The sequence below is a fragment of the Gadus morhua genome, chromosome 23 (genome assembly GCF_902167405.1).
Source record: "Gadus morhua chromosome 23, gadMor3.0, whole genome shotgun sequence".
In the NCBI taxonomy this organism is placed as follows: Eukaryota; Metazoa; Chordata; class Actinopteri; order Gadiformes; family Gadidae; genus Gadus; species Gadus morhua.
In genome coordinates, this window is record NC_044070.1 from 18,628,770 (window position 1) to 18,646,495 (window position 17,726).

The 17,726-nt window shown below is 41.3% G+C and overlaps 2 protein-coding genes across 3 annotated transcripts; both read left to right on the forward strand.

Annotated features, from left to right (window-relative positions):
* The first annotated feature begins 563 nt into the window (after positions 1-563).
* LOC115537201 (carcinoembryonic antigen-related cell adhesion molecule 5-like) lies at positions 564-5,629 on the forward strand. 2 transcript variants are annotated; one of them, XM_030348928.1, is made up of 7 exons: positions 587-1,790; positions 2,018-2,087; positions 3,524-3,901; positions 4,246-4,569; positions 4,703-4,975; positions 5,055-5,127; positions 5,246-5,629. In XM_030348928.1, exons 2-7 carry the CDS (start codon positions 2,021-2,023, stop codon positions 5,283-5,285), a joined length of 1,155 nt encoding a protein of 384 aa, XP_030204788.1. In that variant the 5' UTR covers positions 587-1,790; positions 2,018-2,020; the 3' UTR covers positions 5,286-5,629. The 2 variants fall into 2 exon arrangements, with proteins under 2 accessions (XP_030204789.1, XP_030204788.1); XM_030348929.1 differs by lacking the exon at positions 5,055-5,127 and having other exon boundaries at positions 564-1,790.
* Positions 5,630-6,588: 959 nt separating this feature from the next.
* Positions 6,589-11,756, forward strand: LOC115537207 (uncharacterized). The gene is given in 9 exon segments (XM_030348936.1): positions 6,589-8,677; positions 8,913-8,982; positions 9,276-9,641; positions 10,020-10,234; positions 10,237-10,342; positions 10,476-10,745; positions 10,878-10,897; positions 11,058-11,091; positions 11,313-11,756. Coding segments are annotated over 7 exon segments (885 nt in total). The 5' UTR covers positions 6,589-8,677; positions 8,913-8,982; positions 9,276-9,508; the 3' UTR covers positions 11,420-11,756.
* Positions 11,757-17,726: the final 5,970 nt, after the last annotated feature.

Genomic DNA, 17,726 nt, shown 5'->3' on the forward strand with positions numbered 1-17,726 from the left:
AGGCATCACAGCCAAGCAGCAACAGGCTCTCTACACCAGGACCCACAATTGCAGGACTCACTGCAGCAGGACTCACTGCAGCAGGACTCACTACAGCGGGACTCACTGCAGCGGGACTCACTGCAGCGGGACTCACTGCAGCAGGACTCACTGCAGCAGGACTCACCACAGTAAGACTCACTACACCAGGACTCACTACAGCAGGACTCACTACAGTAAGATTCGCTACACCAGGACTCACTACAGCAGGACTCACTGCAGCAGGACTCACTGCAGCAGGACTCACTGCAGCAGGACTCACTGCAGCAGGACTCACTACAGTAAGATTCGCTACACCAGGACTCACTACAGTAAGACTCGCTACATCAGGACTCACAGCAGCAGGACTCGCTACAGCATGACTCACTACAGCAGGACTCACTACATCAGGACTCACTACAGCAGGACTCATTACAGCAGGACTCACTACAGCAGGACTCACTATAGTAGGACTTGTTGTGTTCTTGTTGAAATTAGTTTGAAAAGGTTTTTTTTTAACTCACTTTATTTGTTAAAGTATTTCGATATGGTAACTATGAAGCAAAAGGGAGGGAATTGTATCTAACACGTGAGAGATATACCGTGACCTACTTCGAGCCCCGGGCTTAGGCCCGAGGCTCTCTGTTGGTCCGCCTATGATTCTCTGGCCTCCTCTGGCTCCGGGCGCTGGAAATGGACCAAGTAGGCGTGGCCTATGTGAAGTGGGCGTGGCCAATGTGACGTCTTAGCTGCGGCTTCCGCGTCTGTCTTAAAGATGCTGCCTTCTATAGCTGGGTTAGATATATTACAGCTTGTATGTTTGATCCTGCTCCCTTGTGGCTGTGTGGGGGTAATACAGCTTGTGTGTTCGATCCTGCTTCCTAGCGGCTATGTGGGGGCAGCTTATGTGCTTAAAATACGTAACAGACTCACCAGCAGCAGGACTAACTACAGCAGGACTCGCTACAGCAGGAGTCAAACAGGACTCACTACAGCAGGACTTATGAGATCCAACCAGCAGCAGGACTCACTACAGAAGGACTCCCTATAGCCGACCAGCAGCAGTGCTTGAAAATGCTTCACCAAAGAATATTACTGACTTTTAGAATTAAAAAAAAAACTATGAATATGTTATAAATGTATTTGTTTTACAGAGTAGGTTTTAAATGCTTATTTTAAAATGCAAGACACCCTTTGGTGAAAGCTTTTTCCAACTTCTTCTCTGTCCATACAGAGAGTCACTGTGCATACTAAATACAACACAGGCCTTTTCGTCTTTGTGAATGATACTTTCTAACGCATCTCAGATTCTACTGTGAATAATACACATTAATTTGGTGACTAATAATTCTTAATCTTTATAGGTGCATTCACAGGACTGCAACTTCACATTTGCTTCATATGTGGTTGAGAAATGAAAGTACCACAATGCTGTATTTAGAAGTTCCTGCTTTCCACAAGCCATGTTCTCTTGTGTTTTTCAGTTCAAGTGACAGACAGTATTAGGTCTGATCAAAGTAACTCTTTAGTTAGTGCAGTTTAGTCTCCTCACTCAAGGAGAATATTAAACACAATTACTAATAACTGACAACAAGGTTGATAGCCGTGCATGGATCATAAAAAGAGTGGTCACATAGGGACAATCGCTAAAGGTGGAAGAATCATAACTTTGGAATTTAAGTAAACCTCCATTTAACAACGCATTAGTGCAACACTGTTCTTCTTTTAGAACAAACTGCCCGTTGGCTGTGAAAAAGCACCTACTGCTCGCGGTAAGGAATTAAAACATGATGTATATATATTATTTTTTTAAAGGCCTAGAATAAACTGATTAATGCATTTACTTCTACTTTTGTTGTTCCATGTAGCCTTCTGTGTTTCCATATTCGTCATTTCTTGTATTTGTGAAAAGGAAGACGTACAGTAGGTACCTTAACCCAGGCCACATTAAAAACTAAAACGAATATACCTTCACTCCTTCTTTGAATTCATGATGCAGGAGATGAGGTTCACAAGATGCATCACGATAATACAGTTTGAAATGCTACTGAATGTCATCTTTGTTTCAGGTGAGCGGTGTTCATTTGTTTTATTGTGAATATTTAGTTAAAAAAAAACAACGAATGATTCATTCTGGGTGCATTAAAGGGGTTGTTCAAAATTGTGGACATTGGACCTCATTTCAAAGTGAGCCAGTGTGTTATCTATCATTGGATAGAAAAACTAAGTTTTTGATGCATCGTTTTATGTGTTGGAACTGGTTCTGGACCTGAGAAGAATTGTGGAAATCTAGATTGTCCCAGATGACAATGTATCTCTGCGCTATATGTATGTATGTATGTATGTATGTATATGTATGCGCTATATAAATTTCATTTATTATTATTATTATTATCTCCTCCGCTCTGCAGACATGTTATCTTTCATTGGAAACCGGTTTCAACAGGTTTCATTCAGTCCATCTAGTTGTAGAGATCGCTGGTGCTAGGCTAGTGCAAGTGGACGGTTTCTGCTAGCCTGCCAATAAAAACAGTTTTACCAACTCCACAGTACACCCGAGGCAAATCAATTATAACGCCAGACTATCGATGTTGATGTCTGTTTTGATAGAAAACTGCTAGAAATAAAACTATCCTTGTATCTCTTGAATGGCGCTGCAGCAACAGAGAATTTATTCTTTTGTTTATATATTTTGTATCTAAACAATGTCTGTCCTTTTGGAAAAAAGCCTCTACCAAATACTTTTTATATCAGCTAAAACCAACTATCTGTTTCACTGGATTCAGAATAAAACCAAATTCTGTCTTACCCAACAATGCGAGTATTTCAATATTGTTACTTGAATGACTTATGCATGGATACAATTGTACTCTAAGAATTGTCTTATAGGCCTACTTAGCCTAAAATGAGAATGCATCATAATAGAGATCTATGATACAGGATATCTATGGGTGCCACTGGGTAATATCAGTTTGCCGCTGCCGTAGCCTGCTTCCAACTAAAGGGAAGTATAAACAAAATGCAATGCAATGCAAGGGCAGTTTTATTGCCAACATTACTCTGTCAACACAGACAGTTACATCGATAGTCCGGCGTTATAATTTATTTGCCTCAGGTGTACTGTGGAGTGGGTAAGACTGTTTTATTGGCAGGCTAGACTTGCGCTAGCCTAGCACCAGCGATTTCTGCAACTAGAAGGACTGAATGAAACGTGATGAAAACGGTCTCCAATGATAGATAACACTCTGACTCACTTTTAAATGAGGTCCAATGTCCAACATTTCGAACAACCCCTTTAATGCAACCAGAATGAGTCATTTGTTTTACACCTACTGGACTAAATGCTAATCTGCATGTAATCGATCTCTGAAATGAAGCCGGTATCCATGTTCAGAATGTGATGCCGGTCTAGTAGAGGTGTGGTCAGGCTGTTAGGGGAGGATGTGGTGGGACAGGGAGGATGAATGTCATGGGCCATTTTGTGTAAAAAATGCTTGTGTTGCAGGTGCTGAACGAGACTGTCCTGCAGGCCTTAATGCATCTATGCCAACCCAGATGGAGGCATTGAGTGACACTTGTTTGCAAATTCCATGTTCATTAGATTCAGTACCATTAAATCTACTCGATAAAAAAAATATATATATTGGTTTATGGCTAAAATCGACTCACCATTTTGGGCCTCATCCAGAAAGTGTGGTTTTCAACGGCAGCAAAACCAATAATACATATCCAATTAGTATCATTGGGAATATGAGTGAATACAACTGCACAACCGTTTTTACAAACATGAACTCAAGTTATGCTGATGTGTATTACTTCAGAGTGGAAAGCAGCAGGTACAAGTCAACCGACACCTGCAGTCCTCTTACAATCACAGTTAAAGGTAGGAGACCCCCTTTGGTTTGAGGGTCTATTTTTTGAATACCGTCATTATTATAATTATTTGTTACCTATATGTATTCCTATTTCAATATGATTATGATCTTTCTAGATTTTCGGCTACTTCCTGACTACGGAGACATACTTGTTCTCCTTGTCTATAATTAAAGTAACGATACCACAGAATTGTATTTTGACTTTGAAGAATGTTTTTTAAAAAATGCCAGTGTCATATTGTATACTGCATAAGTTATTATGGACTATGGGGTTAGACACACTTCGTTTCCCTTATACAATCTTTAATGTGTTAATGATTATTCTCCCCTCTGGAATATAACAACCACGTAGATTCAGCCCCAGCACCCTCCATACAGACCCTCCAGGAGGGACCACTAACGGAGGGGAGCAGGGTAACGTTCACCTGCAGGGCCATCGCACCCTGTCCCACCCAGCCGCCTCACCTGAGCTGGAGCCAGTCAGGAGGCCCTGAGGGCCGGCTGGAGCCGCACGGAGACCAAGAGCCTAACGTCAGGACCCGGCGGCTGAATATCACTCTGTCGGACCGACATGACGGGGTCCGCCTCACCTGTCTGGTGGAGTATCCCGTAAACGACCCAGCAGGCAGGCCCAGCATCAGAACAGCAGAGAGCGTCGTGACGCTCAACATTTTCTGTGAGTGACCAGCAGACGGTCCAATCAGTGAGCCAGGACGGCTGAGAAGCAGAAAGAGTTTACATACTGCATTCAAATCCGTCAACAGCGAAACCATAGCTTGAAATGTAAGACTTATCTTGCGTTCCTGTAGATTCCCCGAAGGATACCCAGGCCTCCGTCAGCCCCCCCACAGTGTCGCTGGGCAGTGTGGTCAACCTGACGTGCACCAGCAGAGCCAACCCCCCCGTTCTCCGGTTCACCTGGTTCAGGAGCAGTGCGGAGGGACCCCTGAACGTGTCAGATGGATCTTTGTACAGCTTCAATGTGTCCAGCTGCAGAGGAATCTACTACTGCGTGGCCACAAATCCCCTGGGAAACCAAACATCAGAAGAGATTAAGCTAACTTTCAGCGGTGAAAGCGTTGGTAAATCAACTTCTACACATATCCCTACAATCTCTAAATGGATATGACTATGTGATCTACCATGATTTGTCCCCTACAGGATTGAATGTCCCTCTGATAGTGAGATTCTTAATCGGTATTGTCTTCCTTACTGGTCTGATCATCTCTGTCCTGTAAGTAAAACACACAAACACAATTTAGCATGAACAATGATGAGTCAAGAGTAACCTTACCAGCAAGTGTGCTGGGTCCGTCTCCGTTCTAACCCGTGATCCCACCTCATGTTTATAGGTGGTTCCTGAAGAAACCTTCAACACAGCAACCGGTATAGGAAGCAGGCACTGCGTTATGGGTGGCCCTGACGGACCTAGGACCACCCACTGTTCAACAGGCCCACCCAAAACCTTTCTTGAAAAAAAAGAAATTCTTCTGAAATGCTTTATTTTTTCAATTGATATTGATGCGTGATCCGATTTGCGTTAAAAGCGGTAGGCTATTGTTTTAGGTCTTATAGCCTAGGCTACAATTGAATGCATCTTCTTTGTATTAAAAGCCAAGCTCAGTCTGTTGCTAATGATATCGAAATATTGTGGAAAACTTAAATCAATTGAACAGAATTCTAAAACAGTCTGCCTCATATTATACGATCATAACTAAACTATATCATATAGTTTAGTTATACGGGAGCGAAAAATGACTCTTGTGCCCGGCGCATATTTAAAAAGGGTTGTTCTGAAGTAGCCTAATTACCCGTAGATGTGGTTTGGGCGTGAAGTGCAATAAACCAATGAGAGTGCCAGCTCTCATCCCCTTTAAGAGCCATGAGCGCATTTGAATCTGACGAGTTGATATTTTGACAGCGCGTCTGCAGTGTCAGATGAGACAGATGCACATGAATTTCAAACTTCAAATGGCTCAGTTGTTTATGGCCAAATAATATGGCCTAATTCATGCATGGAATAAGGTTTTCTTCCACAACTTCAGTCCTCAAATAAATTTCGGCAAAGAAAACTTAGAATGATATGACATATGATATGCGGTAACTGTGGTTCTATTTAATGATATACGCAATACATTATTTCTTATCAGTATTGTATGCATTATTGTTATCGACTTGTGTTCCTAATATGCATGTGTCCCCCCGTTAATATACATTCCCATGGACTGTATTATGTGTTACGCGTTTAGTTTCCTTGTGTTTAAACAGATGGACGCACACGCGCGCACGTGTGTGTGCGTTATAGATACACACACGCGCGCCCGCATTCATTCATTATTTTTAACACTCACTCGCGGTAAAACAACGTTTTCTCACGATCAAATACATCAATCCTAACAGTTATGGGCATGTACACGATGTCTGTGTCAAGAAAATGTGTTTGATGTACGGTGTTTGCAGATGCATTGATTTAAAAGTACAACTTATTACCGCAGTATCAGCTGATCTTTCCCAAAAAAGATGCACAAAAAAGGTGCACAAGCATGCATGTGCCCTTAAAATAGCATCTGAACAACGCGCCACTGACTTTAAACCAGGTGTTTCCTGGTTTGTGGCGCAAGTGGTCTCTGAAACTTGAAAATAGCACCAGGGACCATTTGGCCCAGAACACGCCTCCTCCTTTCGCCGAGCTTTTACCGACGCGTGGCGCAGGAGGGAAAATAACACTCTGCGCCAGTTGCAAACTAGCAACGACACATGCGCCAGTGAGAAAGTCAATTGCGCCGGATGCAAGGTAGAGCCATTGTGTGAATCAATGTCTTTCTGAGCAGTTGGGTTGAGGGTTATTTTATGTAACTGACGATGTTATTTAAAAGGAATGGACGACATTTACTCTTCTTTGGGACGGATTAGGAAAAAAAAACATTGTAAAAGGTTACAAAGCGTATAACCATGGGTTTCATAGACGCACAGTAAGTGAGGCGAACACAACAATCATGGGGTACAGATGACGTGAGACTAATATGAATCAGGGCATTTACGTTTACGAAAAGTAGGAGATAATGTAGTCTACCATAAATATAGCCCTACAGGAAGTTATCTAATGAGGTGACCTGGGTTCTCTTTAATATGAAAGAGGGCATATGGGGGATGCTTTCAATTTCCCAAAAAAATCATGAAAAAATTCACCATTTAAACATTTTGGAAATAAAAGACATTGCAATGAATTCATGCAGTCATTGGAAAGAGATTGGAACTGGGCGATCAGACCAAGGGGTGCCCTGGGATCACTATGTTATCTTAAATTATGGTTCATTAACTGTCATTTAACAAATAATTGTACAAATGGTAATGCATGCATGCATCTTTAAATCCATGAGCATTTTATTGTTTATGGAAAAAAGGGAAAAATTTGTCCAAAACATTTCTTATTATTTTCTGTATAGTGTTCCCCTAGGAACTGACCTCGGAGTACGTGGAGATAACTGCTCAACGGGCTAATTACCCACAGATCAGGGCTGAACTGGAGAAACACTGAATCTAATATTTTGGACTGAGATGGATTTTGTATCAACACACAAAATAATACTCTGTTTAAGCATCTATGACTCACTACAGCCAACCAGTAGCAGGACTCACTACAACAGGACTCACTACAGGAGGACTCACTATGGCAGGATTCAGTACAGCAGGGCTCACTACGGCAGGACTCACTATGGCTGGACTCACCACAGGACTCACTACATGAGGACTCACTACAGCAGGACTTACTACAGCAGGACTCGGTACAGCAGGACTCGGTACAGCAGCGCTCACTACAGGAGGACTCAGTACAGCAGGACTCAGTACAGCAGGACTCAGTACAGCAGGACTCACTACACCAGGACTCACTACAGCAGGACTCACTAGAACAGGATTCACTACAGCAGGACTCACTACAGCAGGACTCACTACAGCAGGACTCATAAAAGGACTCACTATACAGGATTTACTACAGCAGGACTCACTACAGCAGGACTTCCTAAAGCCGACCAGCAGCATTGCTTGAAAAAGCTTCACCAAAGAATTGTACTGACTTTCAGAATGAAACCAAACTATGGTTATGGTTTTGTTCGTCGCATGTTAATTAGTAAGAACTAAGAATAAGTTATAATCAATGTAATTGTTTTACATAGCAGACGTTCTATACTCATTTTAAAACGCAAGACACCCTTTGGGGAAATATTTTCCAGCTTTTCTCTCCCTTCAGACAGTAACTATGCTCACTAAATACAACACAGGCCATTTCATCTCTGTGAATTTATCGATTTGAACTCATCTTAGATTGCACTGTGAATACAAATTAATCTGGTGACTAAATATTCTTTCTTTTTAGATCAGCATTCATAGGAATGCAACCACACATTTGCCAAATATGTGGTTGAGAAGAGATGCTGCAAATCCAATTTCCTGCTTTCAACAAGCCATGTTCTCTAATGTTTTTCAGTTCAAGTGACAGCAGTATTGGGTCTGATCAAAGTAACTCTTCATTTGGTGCAGTTTAGTCTCCTCTCTCAAGGAGAATATTAAACACAATAACCAATAACCGACATTGAGGTTGAATAGCCTGGGCGTGCATGGATCATAAATAAGTGGTCACATAGAGACAATCGCTATGAGTGGAAGTTTCTGAACTTCTGTATTTAAGTACACCTTTGTCTAAGAACTCATTAATGCAACACTGTTCATTGTTCATTTAGAACAAACCCTGCTTGTTAGCTGCGGAAAACCACTTACTGCTCTCGGTAAGGAATTTAAGCATGATATACACACATAAAAAAATTTTAAGGCGTTAAATACGGTAAACTGTTTGATGCATGTTCTTGTTAGTTTTTTTGTTCACTGTGGCCTACTGTATTTCAATAGCGGTTATTTGTTGTATTTGTCCAACAACGAAGATGTAGGTACCTTAACCAAGTCCACATTAAAAACTAAGACAATTGTCCCTTAACTCTAACCTTCATTGAATTCATGATGCAGGAGATGAGGTTCACAAGATGCATCACGATGATCCAGTTGGAAATGCTGCTGAATGTCATCTTTGTTTCGGGTGAGTGGTGTTAATTTGTCTTATTGTGAATATTTAGTTCCAAGTAATGAATATGTTTAGGTTTTGACACGCCAACAGACCCGTTTTACAAGACACAGTCGATCATTTGATTTACACCTAATTGAACTATAGGCTAATCTATCTATGTAATCGATCTCTGAAATGTATCCATGTTCAGAATGCCTGAATGCCGGTCTAGTAGAGGTGTGGCCAGGCTGTTAGAGGAGGATGTGGTGGGACAGGAAGGATGCATGTCATTGGCCAATTTGGTGTAAAAAATGCTTGCATTGCAGGTGGTGAGGGATCCTGCCATGCAGCCCTTCATGCATCTATGCCAAACAAGATGGAGGCATTGAGCGACACTTATTTGCAAATTCCATGTTCATTTGATTCAGTACCATCAAATCAATTCGATAAAAACAAACCAATTTTGGGTGCATGGTTCAAATCGAACACCAGTGTTAAAAATCTGGTTTTCCACAGCAACATACAAGATAATATATATCCAATTAGTATCATTGGGAATATGAGGGAATACAACTGCACAACTGTTTTTGCAAACATGAACTCAAGTTATGCTGGCGTGTATTACTTCAGAGTGGAAAGCACCAGTTACAGGGCAACTGACTTCTGCAGTCCTCTTAACATCACAGTTAAAGGTAGGAGACCCCTTTTGGTTTGGGGGTCTATTTTTTTATTACTGTCATTATTCAAACTATTTCTAACCTATTTCAATGTATAATTATGATCATTTTAGATTTTCGGCTACGTCCTGTTTAGTCAGACTGACTTCTGTTCCTTGTCTAGAATCAAAGAAGCGATACCACAGAATTGTATTTTCAATTTAAAGATTTTTTGAACAAGGCCAGTGTCATATTGTCATAATAATTATAATGGGCTATGGGGTAAGACACACTTGTTTTCCCGAACCATGATTATTCTCCCGCATGGAATATACTACATGCTGCATTCATTCTTGTGGATATTAAAGCTACATCTCAGCCTAATACAAATGTTTCTTGAAAACAACCACGTAGATTCAGCCCCAGCACCCTCCATACGGACCCTCCTGGAGGGACCACTAACGGAGGGGAGCAGGGTAACATTCACCTGCAGGGCCATCGCACCCTGTCCCACCCAGCCGCCTCACCTGAGCTGGAGCCAGTCAGGAGGCCCTGACGGCCGGCCGGAACCACACGGAGACCAAGAGCCTAACGTCAGGACCCGGCGGCTGGATATCACTCTGTCGGACCGACATGACGGGGTCCGCCTCACCTGTCTGGCAGAGTATCCGGTAAACGACCCAGCAGGCGGGCCAGCATCAGAACAGCAGAGAGCGTTGTGACGCTCAACGTTTTCTGTGAGTGACCAGCAGACGGTCCAATCAGTGAGCCGGGACGGCTTAGAACCGCAAAGCGTTTACATACTGCATTCAAATCCGTCAACAGCAGAACCATAGCTTGAAATTGAAGACTGTTCTTGTGTTCCTGTAGATTCCCCGAAGGATACCCAGGCCTCCGTCAGCCCCCCCACGGTGTCGCTGGGCAGTGTGGTCAACCTGACGTGCACCAGCAGAGCCAACCCCCCCGTTCTCCGGTTCACCTGGCTCAGGAGCAGTGCGGAGGGACCCCTGAACGTGTCAGATGGATCTTTGTACAGCTTCAATGTGTCCAGCTACAGAGACATCTACTACTGCGTGGCCACGAATCCCTTGGGAAACCAAACATCAAAAGAGATTAAGCTAACTATCAGCGGTGAAAGCGGTAAATCAACTTCTTCACATAGATAGACCCTATAATAAAACCTTGCTATAACACATATCCCAAATATATCCCTACAATCTCTAAATGGATATGACAATGCCTCAGTGATCTTCCATGATTTGTCCCGTACAGGATTGAATGTCCCTCTGATAGTGAGATTCTTTGGTACCTTCCTCTTTATTGGTCTGGTCATCTCTGTCAAGTAAAACACACACAATTTAGTTTGAACAATGAAGAGGCAAGATGAACCTTTCCAGTATGTGTGCTGGGTCCGTCTCCGTTCTAACCCATGATCCCACCTCATGTTTTTAGGTGGTTACAGAAGAAGCCTTCAACTCGGCAACAGGTAGGAACCACACAGTGGTGGACAGCATAGTCGCATCCTGCACTTGAAGGTAGAAATGGTTTACCATTAGAAGGCAAAGTTAACAAGTTTACTGAATAAAAAAACCGACTTCAACGTGACAATGACCTCATTAACATTTTTGTAGGATCCAGTCATTTCTGTACATCGTCTTATTTCAGGCATTCTCAAAAGTATTTTTCGTAATTAATGCTTTTCCACAGAATCCAAAATGCGAGGCGTCAGACAAGAAGGTGGAAGAGTAGATCCACTGCGTAGAGATCGACTTTGCCAAGCGAGGTGCTGTGCAGAACCCAGGTCTGCAGTGTAAAAAAGAACTGTAAAAAAAACGGAAGATGTCTGACAGCAAAGTCTTCAGACGGATAGTGTCAAATTACAGTGAATAAGAAGAGTACCAAATGTAATAAACTGTAAAATACAGAGCAGGTTTAACAGTAAAATTTAAATAAATAACAGTATATTCATGTTGATAAATGGTCCATATTCAAACTGATATGATACATGTAAAAACGTGTATGATGTAAAAATGTATTATTCGTTACTTCATGAAACTGCCCAGTCTACCTACAGTAATCTTCTATTTTTTTTTTCATGTAAAATAATTAATAAATGATGAATTAAAACGCAATAAAAACGTCCGAAAAGTGTTCACAGCCATGATATTGATTTTTACTAATTAAAGAAATAGTTCAATATTTTGAACGCTGGGCCCAAATGACAAGATGTTTTCAGTCAGGATTGCTAAAAGAAGAAACCAGAACTTCTCTAGCTCTCTGTTCCGCCCGTCCGGTAACACCGGGTAGCCCCTCCCCCTCTACTGCATGGACATACCTGTACCATTTGAATCAACGGTAAACATTCAAAACATGACACTCACAGTATAATCATACTGAGTACGTCATCTTGAAAGGTAAAAAACCAAGCTTTGTCAATTAATGTGTGCTATTTGGAAAGGAATTCTTTTTCATTTAGAAAGGTCAAGATGCTCAAGAATTCAAGGGACATCATAAGTTACTTTTGAAAGCAGAGCTAAAAACACTGAATCCAGGTTTATATTTTAGGGATTTACATCAATAAACAGGAAAAGAAATACCTCATATTATGTAAACCAGTAATTAATGGAAAGGCATTACAGTTTTATACTCACTTCACAGGCCGGGTTTTCGATAAATAAAATACAAAATTACGATGGGTTTATCATTTAAATTGAAATTGACTCCTGGTAGACCTTTGTGTTGTACTGTCCATGTGGTAAGTCCAAAATATTGATCTTCTTCAGCAGATGCTCCTGTGCTCCATGAGTAGGGTAAGGTTAAATCAGCATTTTAACTGTTTATGTGTATTTTTTGCAATTTAAAGAATTGCATTGGGAGGCTGTAGACTGTTCCACACTTGTGAAGTGCAGAAGCAGCTGATCAAGAGCAATATGTAGCAATATGTCATGGCCACTAAACTCTACTAATAAACAATAAACAAAGTTCTCTATCTTCAAGGGAAGTGGCCCGGTTAATAAACCAACAGTATGAGGCTTTGCCCATAAAGGAGTGCAGGTCACAGGTAAAAGCCTGAAAACACGGTTATTAAGATGTGATCAGTTGTGTATTACAATTCTGAATTTTAAATTGATTCATGGAGTTCAAAATATTCAGTTCAAGGCCAGAATGCAGATCTTTCTTTGAATAGGTACAGCTCCCCCATCGACTGGTACAGCGCCCCCTATCGACTGGTACAGCGCCCCCTATCGACTGGTACAGCGCCCCCTGTTGACTGGTACAGCGCCCCCTATCGAAGGGTACAGCGCCCCCTATCGACTGGTACAGCGCCCCCTGTTGACTGGCCGTAGAAACCGCAGCACATCACGTGTGTCAATCTTCTGGCAAACAAAATGCATGGCACTCCTTTTATTCACAGTGGCAAACGCAACATTTTAAGATACCTAGTTTAAAATGTGTTACGATAACATCTCTACCGGCCAATGTGCATTTAATCTTCATGTATATGATGTTTAGATTGTGTGTTCATGCAACTTGAAGTTGTCATGGTGATCCATGTTGACCTAGCTCCTATTTTGTGTGAATCAATGTCTTTCTGAGCAGTTGTGTTAAGGGTTATTTTATGTAACTGACAATTTTATTTAAACGGAATGGATGTCATTTATTCTTCATTGGGAAAGATGAGGACGACGTCAATGCAATGAATGAAGTGAAAGGAAGACTTAAAACATTGTCAAAGGCTTCAAAGCGCATCACCATGGGTTTCATAGACATGCAATAAGTGAAGCGGACACAACATTCAAGGGGTACAGATGACGTGGGAGTGAGATAGACTAATATGAATCAGGGCATTAAGGTTTACTAAAAGTAGTAGATAATCTACTATAAATCAAGCCCTACAGGAAGTGATGTAATGAGGTGACCTGGGGTCTATTTAATATGAAAGAGGGCATATTGGGGACATGTGTATTCAATATCGCAAAACATCATCAAAATTCACTATTGGAACATCTTGGAAATAAAAGATATTGCAATGAATACATGAAGACATTGGAAAGAGATTGGAACTGGGCGATCAGACCTGTTAACCAGGGGGTGCCCTGGGATCACTCTGTGAAAATATCATGTCTCTCCAATAAAATACAAAAGATTAATGTAATCTTAAATGATGGTTCATTACCTGTCATTTTACAGATTAATTTACAAATGTTGATGCCTGCACGTATCTTTACATCCACAATATCCACACGGTCCAAGAAAAAAAGAAGGAACATTTACTGCAAAATAACTTATTATTATTATTATTATTATTTCCTCATATTGTTCCCAAGGGGGAGGAGCAGACCTCCGAGACCACCTTTAAGATCACTGCTCAACAGGCTAATAACACAAAGATCAGGGCTGAACTGGAGAAACACTGAATATCATAATTTGTAACGAGATCGATTTTGCATCCACTGATGTCAGCAAAATAATACTCTGTTTAAGCATCTATGACTCACTACAGCCAACCAGTAGCAGGACTCAGTACAGTAGGACTCACCACAGTACTCACTACACCAGGACTCACTACAGCAGGACTCTACAGCAGGACTCGGTACAGCAGGACTCAATGCAGCAGGACTCACTACAGCAGGACTCACTACAGCAGGACTCACTACAGCAGGACTCACTACAGCAGGACTCACTATAGTAGGACTTGTTGTCTTCTTGTTGAAAGTAGTTCGAAACGGGTCTCTTTTAACTCACTTTATTTGTTAAAGTATTTCGGTATGGTAAATATGAAGCAAAAGGGAGGGAACTGTATCCAACACGTGAGAGAGATATTCCGTGAGCTACTTCGAGCCCCGGGCTTAGGCCCGAGGCTCTCTGTTGGTCCGCCTATGATTCTCTGGCCTCCTCTGGCTCCGGGCGCTGGAAATGGACCAAGTAGGCGTGGCCTATGTGAAGTGGGCGTGGCCAATGTGAGGTCTTGGCTGCGGCTTCCGCGTCTGTCTTAAAGATGCTGCCTTCTATGGCTGGGGTAGATATATTACAGCTTGTATGTTTGATCCTGCTCCCTTGTGGCTGTGTGGGGGTAATACAGCTTGTGTGTTCGATCCTGCTTCCTAGTGGCTATGTGGGGGCAGCTTATGTGCTTAACATACGTAACAGACTCACCAGCAGCAGGACTAACTACAGCAGGACTTGCTACCGCAGGAGTCAAACAGGACTCACTACAGCAGGACTTATGAGATCCAACCAGCAGCAGGACTCACTACAGAAGGACTCCCTATAGCCGACCAGCAGCAGTGCTTGAAAATGCTTTACCGAAGAATATTACTGACTTTTAGAATTAAAAGAAAAACGATGAATAAGTTATACATTTATTTGTTTTACAGAGTAGGTTTTAAATGCTCATTTTAAAATGCAAGACACCCTTTGGTGAAAGCTTTTTCCAACTTCTTCTCTGTCCATACAGAGAGTCACTGTGCATACTAAATACAACACAGGCCTTTTCATCTTTTGAATGATACTTTCTAACGCATCTCAGATTCTACTGTGAATACACATTAATTTGGTGACTAATAATTCTTAATCTTTATATGTGCATTCACAGGACTGCAACTTCACATTTGCTTCATATGTGGTTGAGAAATGAAAGTACCACAATGCTGTATTTAGAAGTTCCTGCTTTCCACAAGCCATGTTCTCTTGTGTTTTTCAGTTCAAGTGACAGCAGTATAAGGTCTGATCAAAGTAAATGTTTAGTTAGTGCAGTTTAGTCTCCTCACTCTAGGAGAATATTAAACACAATTACTAATAACTGACAACAAGGTTGATAGCCGTGCATGGATCATAAAAAGAGTGGTCACATAGGGACAATCGCTAAAGGTGGAAGAATCATAACTTTGGAATTTAAGTAAACCTCCATTTAACAACGCATTAGTGCAACACTGTTCTTCTTTTAGAACAAACTGCCCGTTGGCTGTGAAAAAGCACCTACTGCTCGCGGTAAGGAATTAAAACATGATGTATATATATCATTTTTTTAAAGGCCTAGAATAAACTGATTAATGCATTTACTTCTACTTTTGTTGTTCCATGTAGCCTTCTGTGTTTCCATATTCGTCATTTCTTGTATTTGTGAAAAGGAAGACGTACAGTAGGTACCTTAACCCAGGCCACATTAAAAACTAAAACGAATATACCTTCACTCCTTCTTTGAATTCATGATGCAGGAGATGAGGTTCACAAGATGCATCACGATAATACAGTTTGAAATGCTACTGAATGTCATCTTTGTTTCAGGTGAGCGGTGTTCATTTGTTTTAATATTTAGTTAAAAAAAACCCCGAATGATTCATTCTGGGTGCATTAAAGGGGTTGTTCAAAATGTTGGACATTGGACCTCATTTCAAAGTGAGCCAGTGTGTTATCTATCATTGGATAGAAAAGCTAAGTTTTTGATGCATCGTTTTATGTGTTGGAACTGGTTCTGGACCAGAGAAGAATTGTGGAAATCTAGATTGTCCCAGATGACAATGTATCTCTGCGCTATATGTATGTATGTATGTATATGTATGCGCTATATACATTTCATTTATTATTATTATTATCTCCTCCCCTCTGCAGACATGTTATCTTTCATTGGAGACCGGTTTCAACAGGTTTCATTCAGTCCATCTAGTTGTAGAGATCGCTGGTGCTAGGCTAGTGCAAGTGGACGGTTTCTGCTAGCCTGCCAATAAAAACAGTTTTACCAACTCCGCAGTACACCCGAGGCAAATCAATTATAACGCCAGACTATCGATGCTGATGTCTGTGTTGATAGAAAACTGCTAGAAGTAAAACTATCCTTGTATCTCTTGAATGGCGCTGCAGCAACAGAGAATTTATTCTTTTGTTTAGATATTTTGCATTTACTTGTATTAACAACATTCTTCCCCTAAATGATTTTAATGTTTACAGTGATTGTTTTGTATTTTTTATGTATGTCGCTTTGGAAAAAAGCCTCTACCAAATACTTTTTATATCAGCTAAAACCAACTATCTGTTTCACTGGATTCAGAATAAAACCCAATTCTGTCTTTCCCAACAATGCTAGTATTTCAATATTGTTACTTGAATGACTTATTCATGGATACAATTGTACTCTAGGAATCGTCTTATACTTAGCCTAAAATGAGAATGCATCATAATAGAAATCTATGATACAGGATATCTATGGGTGCCACTGGGTAATATCAGTCCGCCGCTACCGTAGCCTGCTTCCAACTAAAGGGAAGTATAAACAAAATGCAATGCAATGCAAGGGCAGTTTTATTGCTAACATTACTCTGTCAACACTGACAGTTACATCGATAGTCTGGCGTTATAATTTATTTGCCTCAGGTGTACTGTGGAGTGGGTAAGACTGTTTTATTGGCAGGCTAGACTTGCGCTAGCCTAGCACCAGCGATTTCTGCAACTAGAAGGACTGAATGAAACGTGATGAAAACGGTCTCCAATGATAGATAACACACTGACTCACTTTTAAATGAGGTCCAATGTCCAACATTTTTAACAACCCCTTTAATGCAACCAGAATGAGTCATTTGTTTTACACCTACTGGACTAAATGCTAATCTGCATGTAATCGATCTCTGAAATGAAGGCGGTATCCATTCTCAGAGCATGATGTCGGTCTAGTCGAGGTGTGGCCAGGCTGTTAGAGGAGGATGTGGTGGGACAGGGAGGATGCATGTCATGGGCCAATTTGTGTAAAAAATGCTTGTGTTGCAGGTGGTGAGGAATCCTGTCCTGCAGGCCTTAATGCATCTATGCCAAACAAGATGGAGGCATTGAGTGACACTTGTTTGCAAATTCCATGTTCATTTGATTCAGTACCATCAAATCTACTCGATGAAAAAAAAGAAAAAATTGGTTTATGGCTAAAATCGACTCACCATTTTGGGCCTCATCCAGAAAGTGTGGTTTTCAACGGCAGCAAAACCAATAATACATATCCAATTAGTATCATTGGGAATATGAGTGAATACAACTGCACAACCGTTTTTACAAACATGATCTCAAGGTATGCTGACGTGTATTACTTCAGAGTGGAAAGCAGCAGGTACAAGTCAACTGACACCTGCAGTCCTC

Bases quoted from the DNA above. Each gene is read 5' to 3' on its own strand.
- LOC115537201 (XM_030348928.1), top strand. From the start codon at position 2,021: ATGAGGTTCACAAGATGCATCACGATAATACAGTTTGAAATGCTACTG. The intron at 3,902-4,245 runs GTAGGAGACCCC...ACAACCACGTAG, and splicing joins TCTTACAATCACAGTTAAAG to ATTCAGCCCCAGCACCCTCC. The intron at 4,570-4,702 runs GTGAGTGACCAG...GCGTTCCTGTAG, and splicing joins CGTGACGCTCAACATTTTCT to ATTCCCCGAAGGATACCCAG.